General features: G+C 39.8%; 1 protein-coding gene and 1 pseudogene across 4 annotated transcripts in view; both read right to left on the minus strand.

Annotated features, from left to right (window-relative positions):
- SLC30A9 (solute carrier family 30 member 9) overlaps positions 1–18685 on the minus strand; it is a 57651-nt gene extending 38966 nt beyond the window's left edge. The window contains exons 1-6 of one of the 4 annotated variants that reach the window (XR_012158682.2): positions 18357–18676; positions 15586–15744; positions 10141–10203; positions 6999–7098; positions 610–702; positions 96–178 (exon numbers count right to left, since the gene is read on the minus strand). Coding sequence is in view for 3 of the 4 variants with exons in the window: in XM_073342157.2 (XP_073198258.1) it covers positions 96–178; positions 610–702; positions 6999–7098; positions 10141–10203; positions 15586–15744; positions 18357–18453 (595 nt within the window). In the remaining variant the exon portion in view is untranslated. Of the gene's footprint in view, positions 1–95; positions 179–609; positions 703–6998; positions 7099–10140; positions 10204–15585; positions 15745–18356 lie in introns of all 4 variants that reach the window. The other 3 variants (XM_073342157.2, XM_073342159.2, XM_073342158.2) reach the window with 3 other exon arrangements.
- On the minus strand, positions 2541–4168 carry LOC140910011 (phosphatidylinositol-3,5-bisphosphate 3-phosphatase MTMR6 pseudogene; annotated as a pseudogene).
- Positions 18686–21376: the final 2691 nt, after the last annotated feature.

Below are 21376 nucleotides of genomic sequence, written 5' to 3' on the forward strand. Positions count from 1 at the left end.
TGACTGATGTGTTATTCTCCCACAGGGAAGTATGAAGTTGAAGTTAACAGTGATTGATAAAGCATTTTGTAGACATTTGAAAATCCAACACTTACTTTCTCTGTATTCTATCTCTGCTTCTTTACGTCGTTTTCTCTCTTTAGCAAGAGCCTCCGGGCTTCCCCAAACTTCTAGAGATCTGCACGAAAGTACAAATAACTTGGAAATCCTTTTGATTTCCACACACTATATGTTATAAAACAAAATGCTTTGAATTTCAAGTTTTTGACTACATAACCCAAGCCTTCATTAATACCAGAGTAGCATAATGGCTTATCAATATTTCTTCTGGAAGACATCCATCCAGATTAATCTCACATGATAAGACAGTGTAGGGGGAGAGTTAGATTTCAATTTGGATCTCTACAATGTGACCCTTCAATTTTGCATCCTGTCCCGAGTTACGACGACAACGGAAACATTTAAATGCATTTAGAGAAGGAAAAATATTACTGCCCTTTTCATTATAAAGCTAACCTTTTAAAATTATATCTTATACCATTCTCTCATATAACCAAAGTTAAATTACTCAAATTACCAAATAATTTCCTTTTAAAAAAATTAGCTTACTTTGCCTCTACATCTGATCTCAAAAATACAGTGAAAGCCTCAGTGTCATCATGGGGACTTCGTCGTCTGATTTTCCTCAGCTGTTCTAGATCACTGTTGGAGGATGGAAACAAACAGTTTATTGCAACAAAAAACATGTTCATACTATACATAAAAGAGTCAATATAAAGATCAAACGTAATGATCCTTAAAAGGATTATATTATGTTTAAAAATCTACCCTAATTTTTTCCTTAACTTGGCAAGTTTAAAGAAACTGACAGGAAGCTGAGGGTTTCTACTTAAACACAATCCAGTGGCAATACAATCAGTATACAGTGTTCTTTAAATTGCTCTTGAAGATCATAATGTGATTTGCCTGGGCTCAAAATCCAAACTGTGGGCCCATATTAACAACATGGGAATGTTACACCTTAGCAACTGAAAGGAAGAAACTCTTTGGATAAATTAACCCATACTCCCTCAAATTCCCTCTCTGGCAGCTACCGACATGAAAATTAGAGGTCATGTGGCACTTTAAGAGAGCCTAAAGGATTACGTCCAATACCCAGGTCATTTCCGCCTCTTTCAGTAACACAGGTCTAAAGCTATGTAAAAACTGTTGCTGAGCAGGTATTTGCTATGTTTGGCTAACAGTTTGGGGGGGGGGGTTGTTTTTTGTTTTTTTAACTGTAATACACTTTATAGAATCATAGAAATGTAGAGCTGGAAAGAACCTCAAGAGATCATATAAGTCCATTCCTCCATACTGAGGCAAAACCAAGTCTCTAGACCATCCCTGACAGATAACCAACCTGTTATTAAAAGCCTCCAATGACAGAGATTCCACAACCTCCCTTGCTAATCTAGTCCAGTACTTAACTACCCTTCTAGTTATAAACTTTTTCCTAATGGCTAACCTAAATCTCCCTTGCTGCAGATTAAACCCATTACTACTTGTCCTACTTTAAGTGGACATGGAGAACAACTGATCACCATCCTCATTATAACATTCCCTCACATATCTGAACACTTATCAGGTGCCCCCTCCGTTTTTCTTTGTCAAAACGAAACATGGTCAGATTTTCTAAACATTTTATCATTTTTATTGTTCTCCTCTGGGCTCTCTCCAATTTGTCCACATCTTTCTTAAAATGTGACACCCAAAACTGGACAATACTCCAGCTGAGGCCTCACTAATGCAAAGAAGATCAGAACAAATTACCTCCTGTGCCTTACATACGATATTCCTGTTAATACATCCCAGAATTATATTTGCCTTTTTTGTAACTGCATCACACTACCGGATCATATACTATTTGTGATCCACTATAACCTCCCAATTCTTTTTCTGCAATACTACTGCCTAGCTGTACGGGGAGACTTTGGCAAACCAGTAAAGATCCTGAAACCACTCTGGCCTATTGCTAAAAGCAACAAAGTCAGCAAGCTGTAAATTAGCCAAGTCAGCAGGCTTAGGTTTGACCAAGGCAGGAGGGGAGGGGAGTCTCTGGGTGCAACAGAAAGGGCAGCTTGACCCCGCATCCTTCCTGATAAAAATTGTGTTGAAGTGGCTGATACATGCATTTTCGAAGAGCAGGATGTGCCCCAGAAATGTCTGTTGGGGCCTCAACGCTGCAAACTCTGGAAAAACCCACACCTGGTTAATCGATAATCAGAAGGAACCTCTTGCTTGACTATTGAAACTGCCTACTTAACCAGTTTTCTTTAGTAATAGAATGACATGTCCCTTAATGTGTAAATAAGGGGGAAAGTTTGAGGTAGTTGGACTCTTTTTGGACTCTCCCTCTGGATACATCTTGCAGTCCCCAACGGCAGACGGAAGATTTGGCCACCGGAAGCCTGCTGCTGTGTTACTCAAGAGCCACACTCAGCTTTGGTAATTATCAAGGGTTGGGGTGTTTTACTAACCTGTTGTGGATGTAAGTGCTTGAGACTAAGTAAAGTTTAGCTTTAAGTGAAAGCACTCTTGTGTTGTCCTGTTTGTGCCAGCCATCTATCAGTAGGATGGCCGTGTCACCCCTGATCTATTTCCTGACACCACCTCGCACAGAGTAAAAGTTACCAGGAGGTTTGGGTTGAAAGAACCCCGGGTAACATAGCCAGTTATTCCCCATTTTGCATTTGATTTTTCCTTCCAAAGTGTAGTATTTTGCATTTATCTTTATTTAATTTTGTCTTTTTAATTTCAGACCAATTCTCCAATTTGTCAAGGTCCTTTTGAATTCTAATCTCCTGTCCACCAATGTGCTTGCAACTTGCTTGGTGTCTTCCATAAATAATATAAGCATACTGTCCACTCCATTATCCAAGTCATGAACAAAAATACTGAAGAGTACCAGACCAAGACAGAGCCCTGCAGGACCCGCAGTAGATACATCCTCACAGTTTGACAGCAAACTATTGATAACTGCTCTTTGAGTATGACTTTTCAACCAGTTATGCACTCTATAGTAATTCAGTTTGCTTATGAGAATGTCATGTGGGACAATGTCAAAAGCATTACTAAAAATCAAGATATCACATCTACTGCTATCCACTAGGCCAGTAACCCTATCAAAGAAGGAAATTAGGTTGGTCTGGCATGATTTGTTCTTGACATATCCATATTGGCTACTACTTTCTATTCACTGTAGCAATTGTCTGCTGTATTGCTGCCCTCTATAGTTCGAATGGAGTCATTCATAGATACCAACAGGCTGCTCCTTCTAAAGCATGGAGAATATCTGAGTGCTGGGGAAGCTGAATGGACAGACTGCAATGGTTCCTTAGTGAGGAATTCTTCTGATTGCCTGATTCTGTTTCATTTTAAAGGACTGGAAGCTAAAGTCTTTCTCGAGTTGTTTATTTTGTTCACTCATGGTCATGGTGAAATTAAATACAGATTGCCTAAGGTGCATAGTTCAGTCAAACTGATGGTACATATTTCTCCAAAACTTAAAATTGAAGGACACTGTTAGGCTCCCAGAGGGCAAGTTTCTGGGAAAAATCTGGATTGTATAGAGGATTTAGATACTTCTTTTGTTCATCCATAAGGAATATGTTTTCTCTTTCAATTTTGGTTCTTCTTGCTCTTTTTGGCAGTTTCCAAAGAAGTTTCCAAACTGGCATGAATGGATGTGTTCATGGATCTAAAGGAGAAAAGCTTCATTGTATTCAAAGTCTTGTGAAAACTGCTCTGTGAGATGCCACACACCTTCTAAAAACTGAGTGAACACTGGAGAGATTTCCTTTGGGTCACCATCAATTGATCACATCTGTCAGAAAATTTGTGTCCAAAAGAGAGCCAGTCCTTCTCTATTAAAACCATGAAGCCCTATATTGTTCTATACTATAAATCCAACGAGAGAGAACCAAGGGAACAAACTTGGGAAGTCCTGTCCCAGCCATCAGAGCAATGAACTAGCACAGTTGCATTTTCAACTGCTATTGCTTTGGCTAAGAACGTAACAGCATCCAACACAGCTTTGATATGACAGCCAGCCAGAGTTCTCCAAACCAGACAAGAAACTGTTGACAAAGCTTTTGTACAGCTGACTTCTAAAAGTTTCTGCAGGCTGAATCTCATTACATTAATGTTTTCAATGCCAACAAACTGGAATCTAATGTTAGCATAGTTGCCTTCATTTTCATACCCTTTACCTGCTGCTCTGTTTGCCATTGCATTAAGCTTAGGCTGAGTGTCCATGACATACATGTAGTGATGAGCAGGGTTGGCTATACTGATTGCATTCAGCATATTTTCATCCTCCAGACATGTGGCACTGAAACTTGAAAAAGGCTGACTGCATCTGCAAATGGCAGCCTCTTTATTTCTGTGATAATATAACACTGGGAATCTTCCTTTGCTTCTAAATTTGGAGCTAGTTATCAACCTATTCTCCTCTAGGTGCTTATAAAAACTGATTATTTAATCATTTGTTCCAGTAATTTTCCAGGTATCAAAGTTAGGCTGACTGGTCTATAATTTCCCAGGTCCTCTTTGTTCCCCTTTTTAAAGGTAGGTACTACATTTTCCCTTCTCCAGTCCTCTGGGACCTCACACATCCTCCATGAGTTCTCAAAGATAATTGCTAACAGTGCTGAGATTGCTTCAGGTAGTTCCTGAAGTACCCTGAGGTACATTACATATTCATGACAACTTGAATATATCTAACTTATCTAAATATTAACTACCCTGTTCTTTCCCCTATTCTGGCTTGTGTTCCTTCCCCTTTTTGTTAATATAAACTACGTTAAGATTCTGGTCACAATTAACTTTTTTAGAGAAGACTGAAGCAAAATAGGCATTCAACACCACAGCCTTCTTGGTGTAGTCAATTAGCAGCTCTCTTTCTTCACTAAGTAGTAGACCTATGCTTTCCTTTGTCTTTTTCTTGCTCCTAAAGTATTTATAGAACCTCTCCTCCTGCCTTCTGTGCCCCTTGCTAAGTATAACGCATTTTGTTTCTTAACCTTTCTGATTTTGCTCAGATATCTATATGCTTGTGCTATACTTTTGTACTCTCAGTTAGGAATTGGTCCATGATTCCACTTTCTATATATTCCTTTTTGATTTTCAGGTCATTAAAGAGCTCCTCATGCCACCAAATTGGCCTCTTACTATTCTTCCTATCTTTCCTTCACTTTGGGATAGTTTTCTTTTGTGACTTTAATATTGTCTCTTCTAGAAACTGCCAGCTTTTCTGAACTGCTTATTCCCCTTACATTTTCTCACTGTGGAACCTTACTTATTAGTTCTCGAGTTTGTTAAAATCTGCTTTTTAAAAGTCCATTGTCCTTATTCTGCTGCTCTCACTTCCTTTCCTTAGAGTCATGAACTCTATTTCATGATCACTTTTACCCAAATTGCCTTCCACCTTCAGATTCACAATTCCTTCCGGTTAGTCAGAATCGAGTTTAAAATGGTTGTCCCCCTAGTTACTTCCTCCAGCATCTGAATCAAGACACTCAGATTATAGAAGATGTTTATATATAAAATAGGAATTAATTTGATTTTATCACAGTAACTAACCTATGGTCCTATTATTTCTGTCCAGAACTTCCTATGTAAAAGCCAACACATATATTTTCAAATTAATCTGCCTATAGAGAAAATAAATTATGATAAACTGATTTCACTTAATTAAGACCTCTGGCTGGTCTAAGATACTAGGGTGATAAGACAGACCCAGAGCAGAAACAGAAGTTAAAGATTGTAACTGCTATAAAAGTCACCAAACTTTCATATTTAATGGAGAGTGAGTCAAGGTAGGTGAGGTAATATATTTTATTGGACCAACTTTTGCTGATGGAAAGGACAAGGTTTTGAGCATTACAGTACTCTTCCTCAGGTCTGGAGAAGGTACCCTGAGTGTCAGAGCTAAAGACAAGGTAGGACATATTGTTAAGCAGAAGGGTCATCTCTATGCGTGAAACCCTTCTGCTTAACAATATGTCCCACTTTGTATTTGTCTCAAGACACTCAGGGTACCTTCTCCAGACCTGAGGAAGAGCACTGTAATGCTCAAAACCTTGTCCTTTCCACCAGCAAAAGTTGGTCCAATAAAAGATATTACCTCACCTACCTTTGTCTTTTGTATCCTGGGACAAACATGGCAACACCAGCACCACCACTGCAAACAACTTATTTAATAAAGGTCAAACAGGATTTTATAAATGAGATCACACCTTTGAATTGTGTTGTTTAAATGGATGCCAGCAATGGATGACAGACACTAAAGAGAGTTAAATATACATTTAAGTAACAATAACCATAGTCCAGAATGATACATGTGATTAAGTCAGGATAATAGTGAGAGTTAAGTCTTAATTTGGCAACATATAATAAGCATTTGTAAACAGATATAATATTAAAGTACCTTAAGTTTAAAATGAAGCTTCTTATGGCTTCTAAGTGGGGTTTCATATTTTAGAGATTTGCATGGTTTCTAACTACTGCTACAAGGCTGCCTGTGCACCCTGTGAAAAGCTGGCTGTCCCAGAGATAGCATTTTCTCTTCAGTGACTAATGGGATTTGCACTTCTTGGCATGCAGAGTCAGCACTCTAGAGAACAGGAAGGATAGAGTTGTTGGAAAGAGAACTTAAATTAAGTTCATTTTGTTTTAAAAGTATATATATTGAACTATTACAATGCCCCTTTAAAAGGGTAGGAAAGAGTTTGAATCCATCAGCCACCATGACTGCAATTAGCTTGAAGCTTAGTCATTTTCAAACGAAGCATCAGCTCAGTCAGTCTACAATTTATTGTGTATATTGGAGCGGCGCCAAGACATTTCAGTCAGGATTAGTGACCCATGCTGCTAAGCCATTCTTCACCTCTGAAACACATACGAACAAGTCAAAAATATATTGACAATTATACTTTAACTCACTTAAACTACTGTACCTGGATTTAAGACAGAACTCATTTATTGCTCTGACACCAGTGATGAAATTATTTTGCGTGTATTTTGGTCCATACTCTCTCTTTTTAAGAACTGCTTTAACTAAAAAAAAAACAAAAAAAACAAAAACAAAACGCATTATTAAGTGTAATTAAAAGTCATATGGAGCATGCCCTGAAAAACAATTTAGCCCTACGTGAAATCATGGGAAAGCGTGAGTTTACCCCATTTAAATGGAGACATGTAAATTCTTCCTTCCTGCCAGGGATTCTGGGATAAAGACATTTAATGAGAGAAATAAAAGAGGAAGGTACTCTGATAGGAAAATTATTAATTTTCTGGACAGAATGGAAATAAACATTATTAAGAACAGAGTAATTTAACTTAATTTTGACATTTAATATAATAAAAATAGCTATTCTGGCAACAAAAAAAGCAGATATAAACATAAAGTTCTAATCAGTCACTGGTGGCCAAAGACTTTGCAAATTATTTTCTAATCTCAGTAGTTAATTATTTTGCTATTGCTACAGATCTTTTCAGACCTAAACCAGAACTGAAACAGACTGTACCCTCCACTTCTTTATTTTTTTTAAATACTCCACCTAGTACTTTCCAGAGTTCTCTCTCTTCAAATTGCCATACTGTGCTTTGTGGATTATAGAACAGTTAAAAGTACACATTCCTTATTTATATGTAATATCTAGCTAGGAGATTCTACTATAAACTTTTCAGAATCCGATGCACAAGCAGGAGACCATTAGAATACATATAATTTTAAATGCAAATTTATCTTACTTCCAGTTATGCCATTCTTGGCTGCTTGTCACCCAAGTATAAATGTCCTTACAGTGATTTATAATTTTAAAATCACTATTAAGTTTACTTCTGTTAATATTTTAGGCAGGTCGCCATTAAAGAACTGTTACAGTTGAAGTATATTAGGTGTATTAAAGGAGAACAGAGATCTTTGAAAATTTACAATTCATAGATTAAGGCCAGAAGAGACCTCTAGGATTCTAGTCTGACCACCTCCAGAACAGAGGCTTTAAGTCTTCACCCAGTAATTTCTGCATCAAGCCCATAACTTTTGCTGGAGCTATAGCATATCTTTTAGAAAGATATCTAGTCCTGATTTAAAGTCTTCAACTGATTGAAAATCCACCACATTTCTTGGCAACTTGTTCCAATGGTTAACTATCCTCAATGTTAACGCTTGTGCCTTCCTTCTGGTCCGAATTCTGGAAGATTTGAAGCAAAAGGTTTCAGCTGACACTGAGCAACCCACAGGCATTACAGATTTCAGCATTTATTTACAAAAATTCTGGTGTATTTATGGTATCCAGTGGGTTTTTTAATCTACAACACTGTTTTAAAGCAAATGTTCAGCATCTAATAGTATGTGCTGCATCATGATCTACCCCAGATTGCTCTTTGGATCTAATGGACACTAACACAGAGTTTCTTGGGCACTGGAATGGAAGAGTACAATTGTCAAACAGAGAAAATGGCTCTTGCATGCTTTAATTTTGTTCTTTAAACAAACCCCTGAACAAGTTTAACAACTTTCATATCTTGGGATATGCATTAGCAACAGTTCACAAAGTATCCACTCAATATTTCAAAATAGAAGACAAATTCGAAAAATAATTTCAGTTTTAAGTTTCCACAGTAATGTAATAAAAAAAAAGTTTAAAAAATTATTTAAAAACAACCACCCACCAAACTTCACACAAATTTTAAGGTGAAGAGTACCCCCTTTAAGAGTTTTCAGTGTTTTGTTATTTTGTTACTGTCTGTAACAGTAAATATTTAGGATACAGTTGTGCCTAAAGGCCTATATAGTCCCACTGAGCTGAGCATCATAGAAATACACAAGAGGGAATCCTTGCCCTGAAGGGCTTACAATTTAAAGACGCAAAGGATGCGTCTTCACTAGCAAAAAGTTGTGGGTTTGTTTGCTTGCTTGCTTTACAGTGAGTTAGCTATCTCTTTATACAAAACACATCTTTCCTTAGCAAAAATAGGCCCACACTGAAGGTTAGAGGATGTGAACAGAACATACAAGGAAATGAGTAGGGTGAAGTATTGACACAGATGTGTTAATTACATGTACTATAGTTGGGGGAAGAGGGGAGAAGTGAGGGTTAATTGGGCTTAAAGTAAGGAAGTAGAAGAGGAGAGAGGAGGAATAGGCAGAGTATTACCTGTCTAGCCAGGATCAGCAGCCTGAGTTTTGTAGGTATTGGAGCAGAGGCAAGTCTTAAAAAAGGATTTAAAGGAAGATAAAGTAGTAACCATTCAGATTTTATCAGGGAGTTTTTCCAATGCATAAGGTGCAGAGTGGTTAAAAGCACAAAGGAGGTTAAGGAAGAAGGTAAGTGGTAAGTAGCAAAGGCTAGGAGTACTGGTGGAGATAAGGCAGTAGTCAACATGACAATAGGTTAGATCAGCTAGGTAGGCTAGGGTTAAGTTATGGGAGGTCTTAAAGATAAAGACAAGGAAGCTTGTATGTGTTGCAGGTGTGAAGAGGGAAGCCCAGGAAGGGGGGGGCTGACATGGTCAGAATGACAAGCCAAGCAGGTGTTTTAGCTGCAGCATTCTTAATAGACTTGATGCTGTTTTTCACCATGTTAAGAGGAGAAAGGAGGGCTTGAGGCTAGGAGCAGGGGAAGAGATCAAAAATCTCTGTTTTGGCCATGCTGAGTTTTAGATGTTGACTGGATATCCCTGAAAACATGAAAGACAAGCTGAGATACTAGACTGGATGAAGGGAGATAAATCTATACCTCCGCTTTATCTGTGATTTATCAACTTAAAGTGGTAGTTAAAGCCACACTTATGGCAGCAACACTATTTCTAATTATTCACTCCATCTCTGAGTAGCTCTATTTTCAGAAGAAATTCTCTAAAATAAACAGACACCAAATGGAAAGTTGATATGTGAATGTTTTTCCACAAACATGTATGTAAGTAAGCCCAAGACATGAACTACCTTACACACTTCCTACTTACTCATGGGCCTCCTAATGTTCAAAGATGATTTCCTCCAAGTCTTATAACTTCTAAAGTCGGAAAGATACCTTAAAAAGGAAACACCACACCCTAACAACCATAACATTGCAACATAACATACATGTTTACCTTTTATTTGGATTGGCTCTTGCAATAAAAGTGGTTTTTGGCCTGCACTGCTGGTATCCCGTGCTGTAAAAAATAAAAAACCCTCACTGCTGATTCATGTAAACAATTATAATTAAATAAAATAAAAGACTATTGTTAGCAAGGCCAACAGAGAAGTGCACAAAGTTATATTACTATCATGTGAATTAAAAAATTGACAACCTTTAGCTCATTGTACTGTATTTGTGAATACTCTCAGATAATGTGAATTAGAGAATGTATAGATAATACACATTAATTTACCACTGAAAGTTGAAATTTGATATTCAACAAAGTTGTTAGGGGTTTCACTGTATTGTAGGCTATTTGAAAATAGTCACGGATCAAAATGTTTTCAGCTGCATCTTTACAGTTCTGGACAAACTCGATGCAAAATTTTACCATGTAAGTAGTAAGAATTGAGGTTTGCATTTATTACCCCATTAAAATAATGAAGTCTAAGATATGCAGAAAATATCACAAATGCTTTGGTTTACAGATTAAAAACCATCTGAAGACCTGGAAACATTTTAAACAAAAGAGTTAAGATTCTGAAAAACACAGTAGCTTATGAAAAATCAAAATCCACAGATTTTCTTGTGTCATAAATTTCTGTTGAAACTGGACAACAGAAGTATATTAGCTTGTATTTGGAATTTGAAGATATAGTTACTCCTCATCAAAACACAGACAATCAAAAGTTGTTTTACTAAAAAGAGAATGGGACACCGAATAGCAAAAGGGAAAAATATGTATTTCCAGATACTAGGCTCATTGCAAACTATCCACGTACAGTAATTTGAGTGTGTTCTAATCTCAAATAAGAAATGTTATCAGATAGTTCAAATGCATGTCTGAATATTTATTCTGAAAATCACCATCTTAACTCACTGTAACATCAGAATAAAATCCTTATGATTCCAACAAACAGATCTAGCACTGTGTTTAGTACACTAGCACTGGATGTTTGCCACACATCTGCTATAGATAGCAAAATTAAAACTAATTTTATTGAAACTGAAGCAATTTGAAGTACTCAGAAGATCTTAAGGATTCTTCAAATAGGTCTATGTTGCTTAATGAAAAGCTCCTGACTTAACATCTGATTTGAATGATTCAAAAGTCAAATATTCTTATAGCTTTGGCTACACAACTACTCTTAAGTCAAGCAAGTAGCCATTAGATATAACAGGAACTACCAAGAAGGTCTAACATGGTTTGACTATATTTTTTTGGGAAAGACAGAAGTAACAGTAAGAAAAACACAAAAAACAGTTTCTAATGTATTTGCAATGATCTTGCCGCAAGTGAGTTTGGAAAAGCCTTAAAATAACTCAGCCCCTTTCTTCCTTTTGAAAAGTGTTACCTGCTCTCTGGATAGCCTGAAGAACAGCAATGTTAAAAAATGGTTCAAAATAAATAAGATACTCTTTGCTGTTCATTTCTCATCATACTCAAAAACAATGGGCATTGACAAACTATTATTCTTCATATGCACAGACAAGATTGCCTGGCATATTTGCTTCCAGAGTTTGCCAGAAGTCACCCTCTGTTGTACAGATAAACTTTTTTCTTGTTCAAAAACGTATCTCAGTGATATTATTTAATGAAAGGTTATGCCATAAACTTTCATAGGAAAAAAATAATTACACATCAAATATCAAGATTTATATTTGACTGTTCAGACAGCATTAAGTACCCTTTTAAAATATATTACCCTGCTCTGGAGACTTGACAACAAACACAATGAACCAACAAGAAAAGAATGAAGTATTAGAATTCAGAACTGCTGATCTTTGGGTGGGCAGAGATTGAGATGCCCTTTAAATGTTAATAAATTAATCTTCAGAATGCCCAGTCAGGTAGAAAAACATCCCATTTTTTACTTATAGGGAAATGGAGGCGCAGGAAGGTTGACAGACTTACCTATGGACATAATCACTAAAAATTGAGGTTACTTACTTGTAAGTAGAGGTGCTTGGAGATGTATGGTCCCTATCTGTATTCCGCATGTGGCTACACATGTGCACCACATGCCTGAGACAGGAGATTTGTAGCAAATAGTGTCCATAGATCCGCACATAAGCAGTTGCTCTCCCTGTTCTCGCAATCAAAGGCATAAAGGGCAAAGTGGACCAATGCCTCTCCAGTTTCTTCTTACCATGAATCAGTTAGGATATGAAGCAGAAGGGAAGGAGGGCAGGCAGTGGAATACAAATAAAGACTACACATCTCAAAGAACCTCCAATTACAGGTAAGTAACCTCCATTTCTTCAAGTGCTGTTCCCTATGTTTCTTCCACACATGGGTGATTGGTAAGCAGTATTAAAATAAGTGGAGGGCTCGAGGATGCAGTTGGTATGAATGTCCCCACAACTGCAGATGCTGAGGAAGCCTAGACCAGAGCACAATGCTTCATAAAGACATGGACGCACCTGCAGGTAGCTGTCTTACAAATATCCAGCACTTGGTACTTCTCAAAGAGATACCATTGAGGTTTTATGTGCTCAGAGTGGGCCCTCACCCCATCCAGGGGAAGAATATGTGCCAACTGATAACATGGAAATATGTATCCAGAGACCCACTTAGACAGTTTCTGTGCTGATAATGTGCCATCACCATCGCTCTGCTATTGTGACTAATGGTCTTCGTATTTTCCTCATTGCTTCTGTTCTATGCAGAGAAGAGGACAAGATCCGTTTGACATGGAGGAAGTGCAGCCTCTTTTCCTTGCTGGAAAGAGGAGGCTTTGGGAAGAATATCAGTAAGCAAAGAGGCTGGCTCATGTGAAACTCTGAAATAACCTTGGGGATGAATTTCAGGAGGAGATGAAGGGAGATCTTTTCTCTATGAAATATGGCGTTCTGTAGGTTTAACACGAGTGCTCCCAGTTTGCTCACCGACATGGCCAATGTGATGGCAACCTTCCCAGAGAGGTGTGACATGGACCATGTGGCCATTGATTCCAATGGTGATCTGGTAAGAGCCAACAGGACCAAGCTGAAGTCCTTTGGTGGTGTAGGTTTCAACACCAGCAGGAAGGTCCTAATGAGACCTTTCAAGAATCAAATTGTGATTGAGTACGATAGAGTGGCCTTCCACTAGAGGATGAAAGGCATTGATAGCTGAAAGTCCACCTGGCAGCAAACTAAAAGAAAGCTCTGACATTTTGAAGGATAGAAGATAGTCTAAAATGACAAGGACACCTGCTGATTCAGGTGATAACTGATTCTGTTGCAGCCAGGTACAGAAACACCTCCATTTAGCTAAACAGCATTTTCTAGTGGAGATTCTTCTGCTGTTATTAAGGATAGTTTGGATGGCCTCAGACCATGAACATTCCAAAACTGATGACCATCCAACTTCCAGGCCATGAGATTAAGAAGGTCTGGGTTGGGATGTCTGATCCTGCCCTTGTCCTGAGTTAAAAGATCCACAAAGGGTTGAATACAGCTAGGAGGGTAGGATGACATTTGTAGAAATTCCAGAAACCAAAACTGCCTGGGCTGATTGGGTGTGATGAGGACAACCCTGGCACTGTCATGGCGAATTTTGCCAAGAACCTGAGGTAGCAGGGGGACAGTAGGAAAGAAATACCTCAGATGGTCCATCCAGAATAACACAAGGGCATCATCCCTGGAGTCTCGGCCTAATGATGCTCTGGAACAGTAGAGGTTGAATTTCTTGCTTGATTGTGACGAGAATAGGTCCCAAGACGGTGTTACCCACTTGGTGAAGATTTCAGTCAAGATAGAATTGTGTATTTCCCACTCATGGTCTATGGAGAAGTGCCTGCTGAGATTGTCCGCCAGAGTATTCTGCACATCTGGTAGGTAAGTCACTGCCTCTATACTCAGAGGAAGAGATTTTGCTCCTCCCTGTTTACATAAAAAGCCCCATCACGTTGTCCAATATTAGGTGGGGAGACCTTATGAGGGAGAAAAATGTATTGCGGGCTAGAAAAACTGCCCTCATCTCCAGCAGATTTATCTGCAATCTGGCCTACCATGGGGACCACGCACCACATGTAGTGTGATTGTCCATATGTGCTCCCCATATTATGAATAATGCATCAGTGATTAGGGTTGTGTCAGCGATGGGTGGAAAAAAGGGGACTCGCACTTGCACCTGGTCTGGTTTCATCCACCATACGAGAGAGGCACTGACTTCTGGTGGGATTGTTACACTGGTATTCATGTTGTCCTTGTCCAATGAATAAACAAACTGCAGCCAGGCCTACAGGCAGCAAATGCAGAGTCTGGCAAACAGTGTTATGTATGTAGGAAAAGACAGACCTTGATTGTGGTGCAAGATTTCAGCATGACTTGATTTATCAGGCTATGAATAGCCTGAAATAGGTCTTTAAGAAGGTAGGCTTTTCCTGAGGATGACTCTAGGTCACTCCGATAAAAATCTATAGTCCTTGTGGAAGTCAAAGTGGAATTTTCTCTGTTTACACAGACCCCCAGTGATGTCAGAAGGTGCAGTAAGACAAGGATTACCAACAGACCCTCCTGACTTTATCTACTTATTAGTAGGCAGTCATCTATATACAGGAAGATGGTGCGGCCATTGCACCTCATCTGGGCCGTCCTCACAGAGAAGACTTTCGTGAAGAGCCTCGGTGCCATCACCACCTTAAATGGAAGTACTCGGAATTGGTAGTGCTTCTGTCCTACCAGGAATCTGAGGCATCTAGCTTAAGACTGAAGAAAAATAAGACCTTAAAGCAGCTGTAGGGAGAGTACTCGAGTAGGAATTCCAGGGCCATACAGTTTCACAACAGTAAAAGTTGCCCATGGGCTTCTCCACCACATTAAATGTTACATAATTTAGTACTTGTGGCCATTGCCAGATTACCAGTTCTACAGGATAAAATCCTCTATACTCAGAACACCAACAACTTAAACAGCAGATTACGCTCTCACCATTTTGCCTCAAGCATGAGGGGAAGGAATTACTACTAATCAGCATGTTCAATTTTTATGCCAATTCTGTCTTCAGCAACAACTCATTTTATACAAGTAACTAAACAGGTTGGAAGGAGCAGATTGCTAAACTGTAGAGGCATCCCATTATCTATCCCTAGAGCCATCCAATCCCTCTCCAACATTTATCATTTATTTAAAAATGTATTTACAAAAAGGAAATGTATCTAAGTTTTTACCCATGCTCGTTCACTGGAAGTCTTGATATACAGGAGGGAGGTTTGACCATTTCCAAATTCTGCAGTTTCAGCATAATAATACTTACAGTTCTACATTGTGATCTGTTTTTAATTGCATAAGGCAAACTAACAGAATCATTTGCTGAATAAATGCTCTAATATATCTGCTCCTTTTAAATATAAAACAGGTGAGAACCATGTCCGATACATTCACACACTACAGGACTACTAAGATGGAAACAAATGTAAAGCACACCAACCTGTTCCAGCTTTGTGCACAGCTCCTTCAGGGCCTGGTACAGGGCCTTTTTTCTGACCATCAGAAGTGTAAACTCTCACTTGACTCAGTGATTGGACTCCTAGACGACTGCATGGCAGTATGCGAGAGAGACTTCCGCATTTCATCGAGCCTTGCCATCCTGAGGGGAAAAAAGGTTTACACATACCAGTTTGAGAAGAGAAGAGAAAGTGTGTGTCAACCGGAGTTGCTGAGATTAGTTGTGGAAATTAGCTTTTAATAAATATTTTTGCCCAGTTTACCTGTGTGCTCAAATTTCGTAAACTCTACACAGCTAAAAACTAGTCCTTTCACCAATTTCCCAAGCTTCTCCTGTCTCCTTCTCAAGCATTTTAACACACATTTTTTGCTAAGTTTCTCACATAGCCTAGTCCTTTGAAACACTGCACATGAGATTCTCTTAAAGTTATCTAACTGAAAGCTACTTTAAGATTGCCTAACTGCTCGATTAAACCCTATTTTAATCATCCTCTGCACAAAACCATCTTTATAATGAGCAAAATACTTGGCAGTCGGAGAGGATATTACAGTGGAATGACAATGGCATACGTTGCAAAACTATTAGCAAGATAATCCTAACAGTTTTGTCCTTTAATCCCACTTCCCATACCCCCCAAAAAATATTCTAATTGACTAAATATGTAATAGATGTCTGTAATTCAGGTGTAATATCTTAACCCACAACATAAAAGCCACAATTAAAGTGTGATTTACAGTGTGATACATAAATATTACATACAAACATTTTCTCTGTGTTTGCAGAGAGACCACATTTACTAGGCAATTGCTAGTGTTAAAAGACTGGCCCAAAGTATACCAAATTTACTGAACACAATTCTGGTCCATCAGCATTAGCAGCCACCTTCTGTTAAGCAACATAAGCCAGCAATCAAAGCATCAACAAAATTAACAGACTTTCTCACACATGAAATGCATACATCTCCTCTGCAAATATAACTTCATCCACCACTGAAATGCAATCACCTACTAAAAAAACAAAAACAAACAAACAAACAAACAAACCTGGTGTGGTGTCTTTGGGAAATACTTAGAAAATCAAGTACTGCTAATCTTACTTGCATTGCATATAACTGGACATTAAACAGAGGACTACATGATTATTACACAAGTCATCTCACAACACAACCATAGAGGTATGTTTGATAAAAACATGCACTCCATAAAAATTCCTTACAGTCTTTTACATACATTATGTCCCACTACAGCTAGAACAAGTACATCTGAATATAAATGTACTGTATACAAAATATACATAAGTTATATTAATGTCAAAGTGATTCAGACAATAAAAGGCCTTTAAATACCATGCCAAAGTTCAATATGCTCTGCTAAACACGTGTCTAATAAATAAGAAATTACAGAAACAACACTTTATGGTACTTGACAAATGCATACTTTTAAACCCAACTGTATTTTGAATTTATCTACATTTTGGGGGCATTTCACATTCAGTCAAAGAGGAAACCTCTTGATAACGGACTAAAATAATTCAGCCATTACATTCTTGCTTCAAATTATTGTCTATTTTCAAAAACTGTCTGTGATATACACTGGAAAGTTTACTCAAGAGTACTAGGCAGCTTTTTATATAAAACAGCAGTACAGCACTAGTTTTGGAGAAAATAGCTATATGAAAAGAACGATATGGATTCTACAAACGCAAGAAACTAGCTTGTTCAAAGCGCTATATTTAGAGCTATTGACCAGGGTTGGGAGGATCACTCTAAAATGCTATGTAGACATACCCAAACAAGCTCTTCTCCCGCTAAAAACCACATGATCATAAAACTGACTAGCTGCAGGTTTTTATTGCTAGTGAACTCAAAGGACAAGCAACTTCTGAACCTTCTTCCCATCATACAAGAAAATATATAAAAGATTTTTATTAAAAATATTGGGTTTCACAAGCTGCCAATGTGGCCCTAGACATCACAAAGATTAAGTACCTGATCTACAGGAAGTCATCATGTAATTTACTCAACTACTTCCTTTTCATAGACGTTCAGATACAAAAAAGACCTCTTAAGTCACATTAGTTTATCCCCCTTAACATTCAGTGCAGGACTGTTTCCTCCAGTTTATTATCCAGTACTTTTATGCAGCACTTTTTGCCTCACCGCACACTGATTATTTCAATCAATTTCAACAGGGAGTAGGTGGGAGAGGCTGCTAGCAACACAGCACAGCAGACAGACAATTTTTAAATGACAGAGGTCAAGTTGAGAAAACATTGGGGGTGCTGCTCCCTTTAGCACAGTGGACAGACAAAGAGTGAGGCTAAGGGCTAGGGAATATGAATTATGATGGGACCTCGGGAAGGCGCTGAGTTGGTGAGAGGGAGCACTGAAGATGAGAGGATAAGGAACAAACGGGAATATGGGAGTGTAATTAAAGACCACCAGGTTTTGGCAAATTGTGAGAGCATGACGGATCGTGGAGTGGGAGAGACAGAAGGTTTTAAGAGGGTTTTGGAAATATACGACGATGGGGCGGTCTCGGTGGGATAGGATTAGGGGGCCTTTGGGGCGGCACTGCATGGGGGGAAAGTGCGGGGAGCCCAGCTCACAGGGGGAGGCTGCGAGGAGGGTCTGGCAGCGTGACCGTGCAGGAGGGGTAACGTGGGGCGGAGACGCCCTAGGAGAGCTGTGGAAACAGCGCCGCCCGGGGGAAGGGGGCTGGAGGGCCCGGCTTGCCCTGCCGGCCCCCACTCACCGTGGCAGACCCGGCTGAGCTGCGCCGCCTGGCACCGCAGGTACAACCGGTAAAGGCAGCGCCACCCCCGCCTCTGGGCGGCCAGAGCCGGCATCATCCTCGCCTGCTGGCCGGACTCGCGCACGCAGGGCCGGCGCCGCCGGGCTCCGCGAGGCAGGGAGAGGCAGCCGCTCTCATTGGAGCGCCGGGCGCCGACCAGCCGGCGGGGGAGGGGAGCAGCCCCCCAGCAGACCAGAGCGGCGGGAGCGGTAGGAGTCGCGGGACCCGGATGTAAAACGGTGCGCACTCAGGCCGCGCCGGACCCCGGGCAGACACGCGCCTCCGCCCTCGTGAACGCGCAAGCGCGAGGAGGGGCGCGCGCAGGCCAGGAGGAGGCTCTTTGTGCGGTTGGCTGGGAGGCGCAGTGGTTAGCCCAGCCGCCTGGGACAGGAGGTAAGTGGCAGGTTCTCGTCCCGTCTGCCCGGGGTTGGGGAAGGCGCTGGGATCACCGACTACGCCCAGCCCCGTATAATGAATTGGCGACCGTGAGGGTTTTGTTCACAGTGTCGACATTTGCCCTGCGCTGTACCGTGCGGCCCCTAATACCCCTTTACACCGAAAAACGCTTAATTCATTAGGGTTTGGAAAGGTCCAGTAACAATTCACACCCTGTCTGCTCCTTTCGTGTGTCTGTCATCCATGACGGGAACGTGGCTCTGCCTGGCACATAACATTTGACAAGGGGTCTGCCCCACTGTGGTCAATGAATCTAATCAGGTGCGGGTGTGGTCAGCCTCAGAGCCCCTGTTAGCAATGGCACATAAACAGCTGGAGTGGCTGCTGCCCTCATTTTCGTTATAAATTCAGTCCTATAACAGTATTAAGACACTAAGGTGAGGACACTTGATTAAAGTTACCCAGCCTTATACCCTAACATTTGTTTCACTGGTACAGCATTGCTTTTTTTGTTGTACTGCCCTCTGCTATATCCTGGTGTATTATTACAGTCAGTAGTTACAATAGGGCTGACATACGTTTTTGTCAATTTTAATGTAATGTAGGTTTTTCATATTTTAACATTCAAACAGTAACACATAGTATTCAGAGATATACACAGCCTTAAATAATTAATCTTCTGAATGGCAGGTAAGTATAAATATTACCATTTTACCGTCCAGGAACCTGAAGCAGCAAGTTTATGTCAAATGCCTACGGCCACAGAGCAAATCAGTGCCAGACACTGAATTCAAAGTCAGGAGTTTCTGTTTCTCAGACCAAATCTTTGTCTGCCAGACTATGTTACTGCAAATAATAACAACAACAAACAGCAACAATTAATACTGAAAATAAGTACATAGAAGTGATATTGATCTTTTCTGCCACAGCTCCACCTTCTCCTGCTTGAAATCTCTCTCAGAACTTATTTACTTACTATCTTAAGGTTACAGGTCAGCTATAGCTTGAATAAAATGAACAAATATGTGATGGGTTCAGTCACAGAGACTCCCCTCGAGACTGTCACTCAGTGAGCTGGGATACCATTGAGAACAAGCCTCCTGCCAGAACAGGCGCCCCTCCACTCTTGTCTTGCTGAGTTGGACGCTCCAGTCAGCTCCAGCACAGACCCAGACGTTGGGCCATGCCTCTCTGCAGTTCACTGCAACAGATTCACTCTGCCAAGGGGCTTCACAGTTAACAGGGACTTTCCAAGCACCCAGCGTTCAGTCTTTCTGAACCCCAAATAAATCTGTGTTACTCTGTATAAAGGTTATACAGGGTAAACTCATAAATGGTCCGCTCTCTATAACACTGATAGAGAGAGATATGCACAGCTGTTTGCTTCCCAGGTATTAATCACTTATTCTGAGTTTATTAATAAACAAGTGATTTTATTAAGTATAAAAAGTAGGATTTAAGTGGTTTCAAGTAATAACAGACAGAACAAAGTAAGTCACCAAACAAAATAAAGCAAAAACATACAAGTCTAAGCCTAATACATTAAGAAACTGATTACAAGTTAATATCTCATCCTCATAGATGTTCCAATAAGCTTCTTTCACAGACTAGACGCCTTCCTAGTCTAGGCCCAATCCTTTCCCCGGTACAGTCCTTGGTAGTTCCAGCAGATATCTCAGGTGGTAAGCCTGGGTTTTCTCATGACTGGCAGCCCCTTTTGTCCTGCTCTGCCCCCTTTTATAGCTTTGGCACAAGGCGGGAATCTTTTGTCTCTCTGGGTCCCCACCCTTCCTTCTAAATGGAAAAGTACCAGATTTAAGATGGATTTCATTATCAGGTGACCTGGTCACATGTCACTGTAGGACCCCTAGTCTCCATTCCCCATGGGCTGGCCCACATGTACACAGGAAGGCTTTCAAGTAACTAAGGCCATTTACAACTGATTGTTTCTGGAGCAACCTTAATGGCCTCCACTTAATATGTTTACATCAGTGATAAAAGTTTATATCTTATTCTCCTAACTCCAGATATAGAAATAATACATGCAAACAAATAGGATGAACACACTTAGTAGATTACAAGCTTTCTAATGACACCATACAAGGGGTATTTAGCGTAAAGCAAATTCCAGTTATGTCATATTCATAAGCATATTTCCATAAATTATATGGAGTACAGCATCACAAAATGAATATAAACAAAATTCTTTTTCAGGATGCATGCACTAACCTCCCCACTGATTGCATAATCATGTTGTTCATACCCCTTTCCCTCTCTGTGTTGATGACACCTGGTTTTGTTGGTCTTATCTTAAAATAGGCCCCATTCCTGCAAACACATGTACTTAATTTAAACTTTTAATGACTCCCACTGAAGTCAGATTGTATGTTTTCATGCGAGCCTTTTGACAACTTTCAGGAAGTTCCAAAATTTCTTAGATTTTCATTTATATAACTGTGCCAAATACTCTTTGGTTTACTTGGTCTGCATCGCTGTGGGGAACATGTTCATGGATCTAATCAGAAGATAAAGTTGGCAGTGGAGTTGGATAATTGATGTATTCAATAATCCACAACACGGTTGAA

This window comes from Lepidochelys kempii, chromosome 4 (genome assembly GCF_965140285.1).
Source record: "Lepidochelys kempii isolate rLepKem1 chromosome 4, rLepKem1.hap1, whole genome shotgun sequence".
NCBI classification, from domain to species: domain Eukaryota; kingdom Metazoa; phylum Chordata; order Testudines; family Cheloniidae; genus Lepidochelys; species Lepidochelys kempii.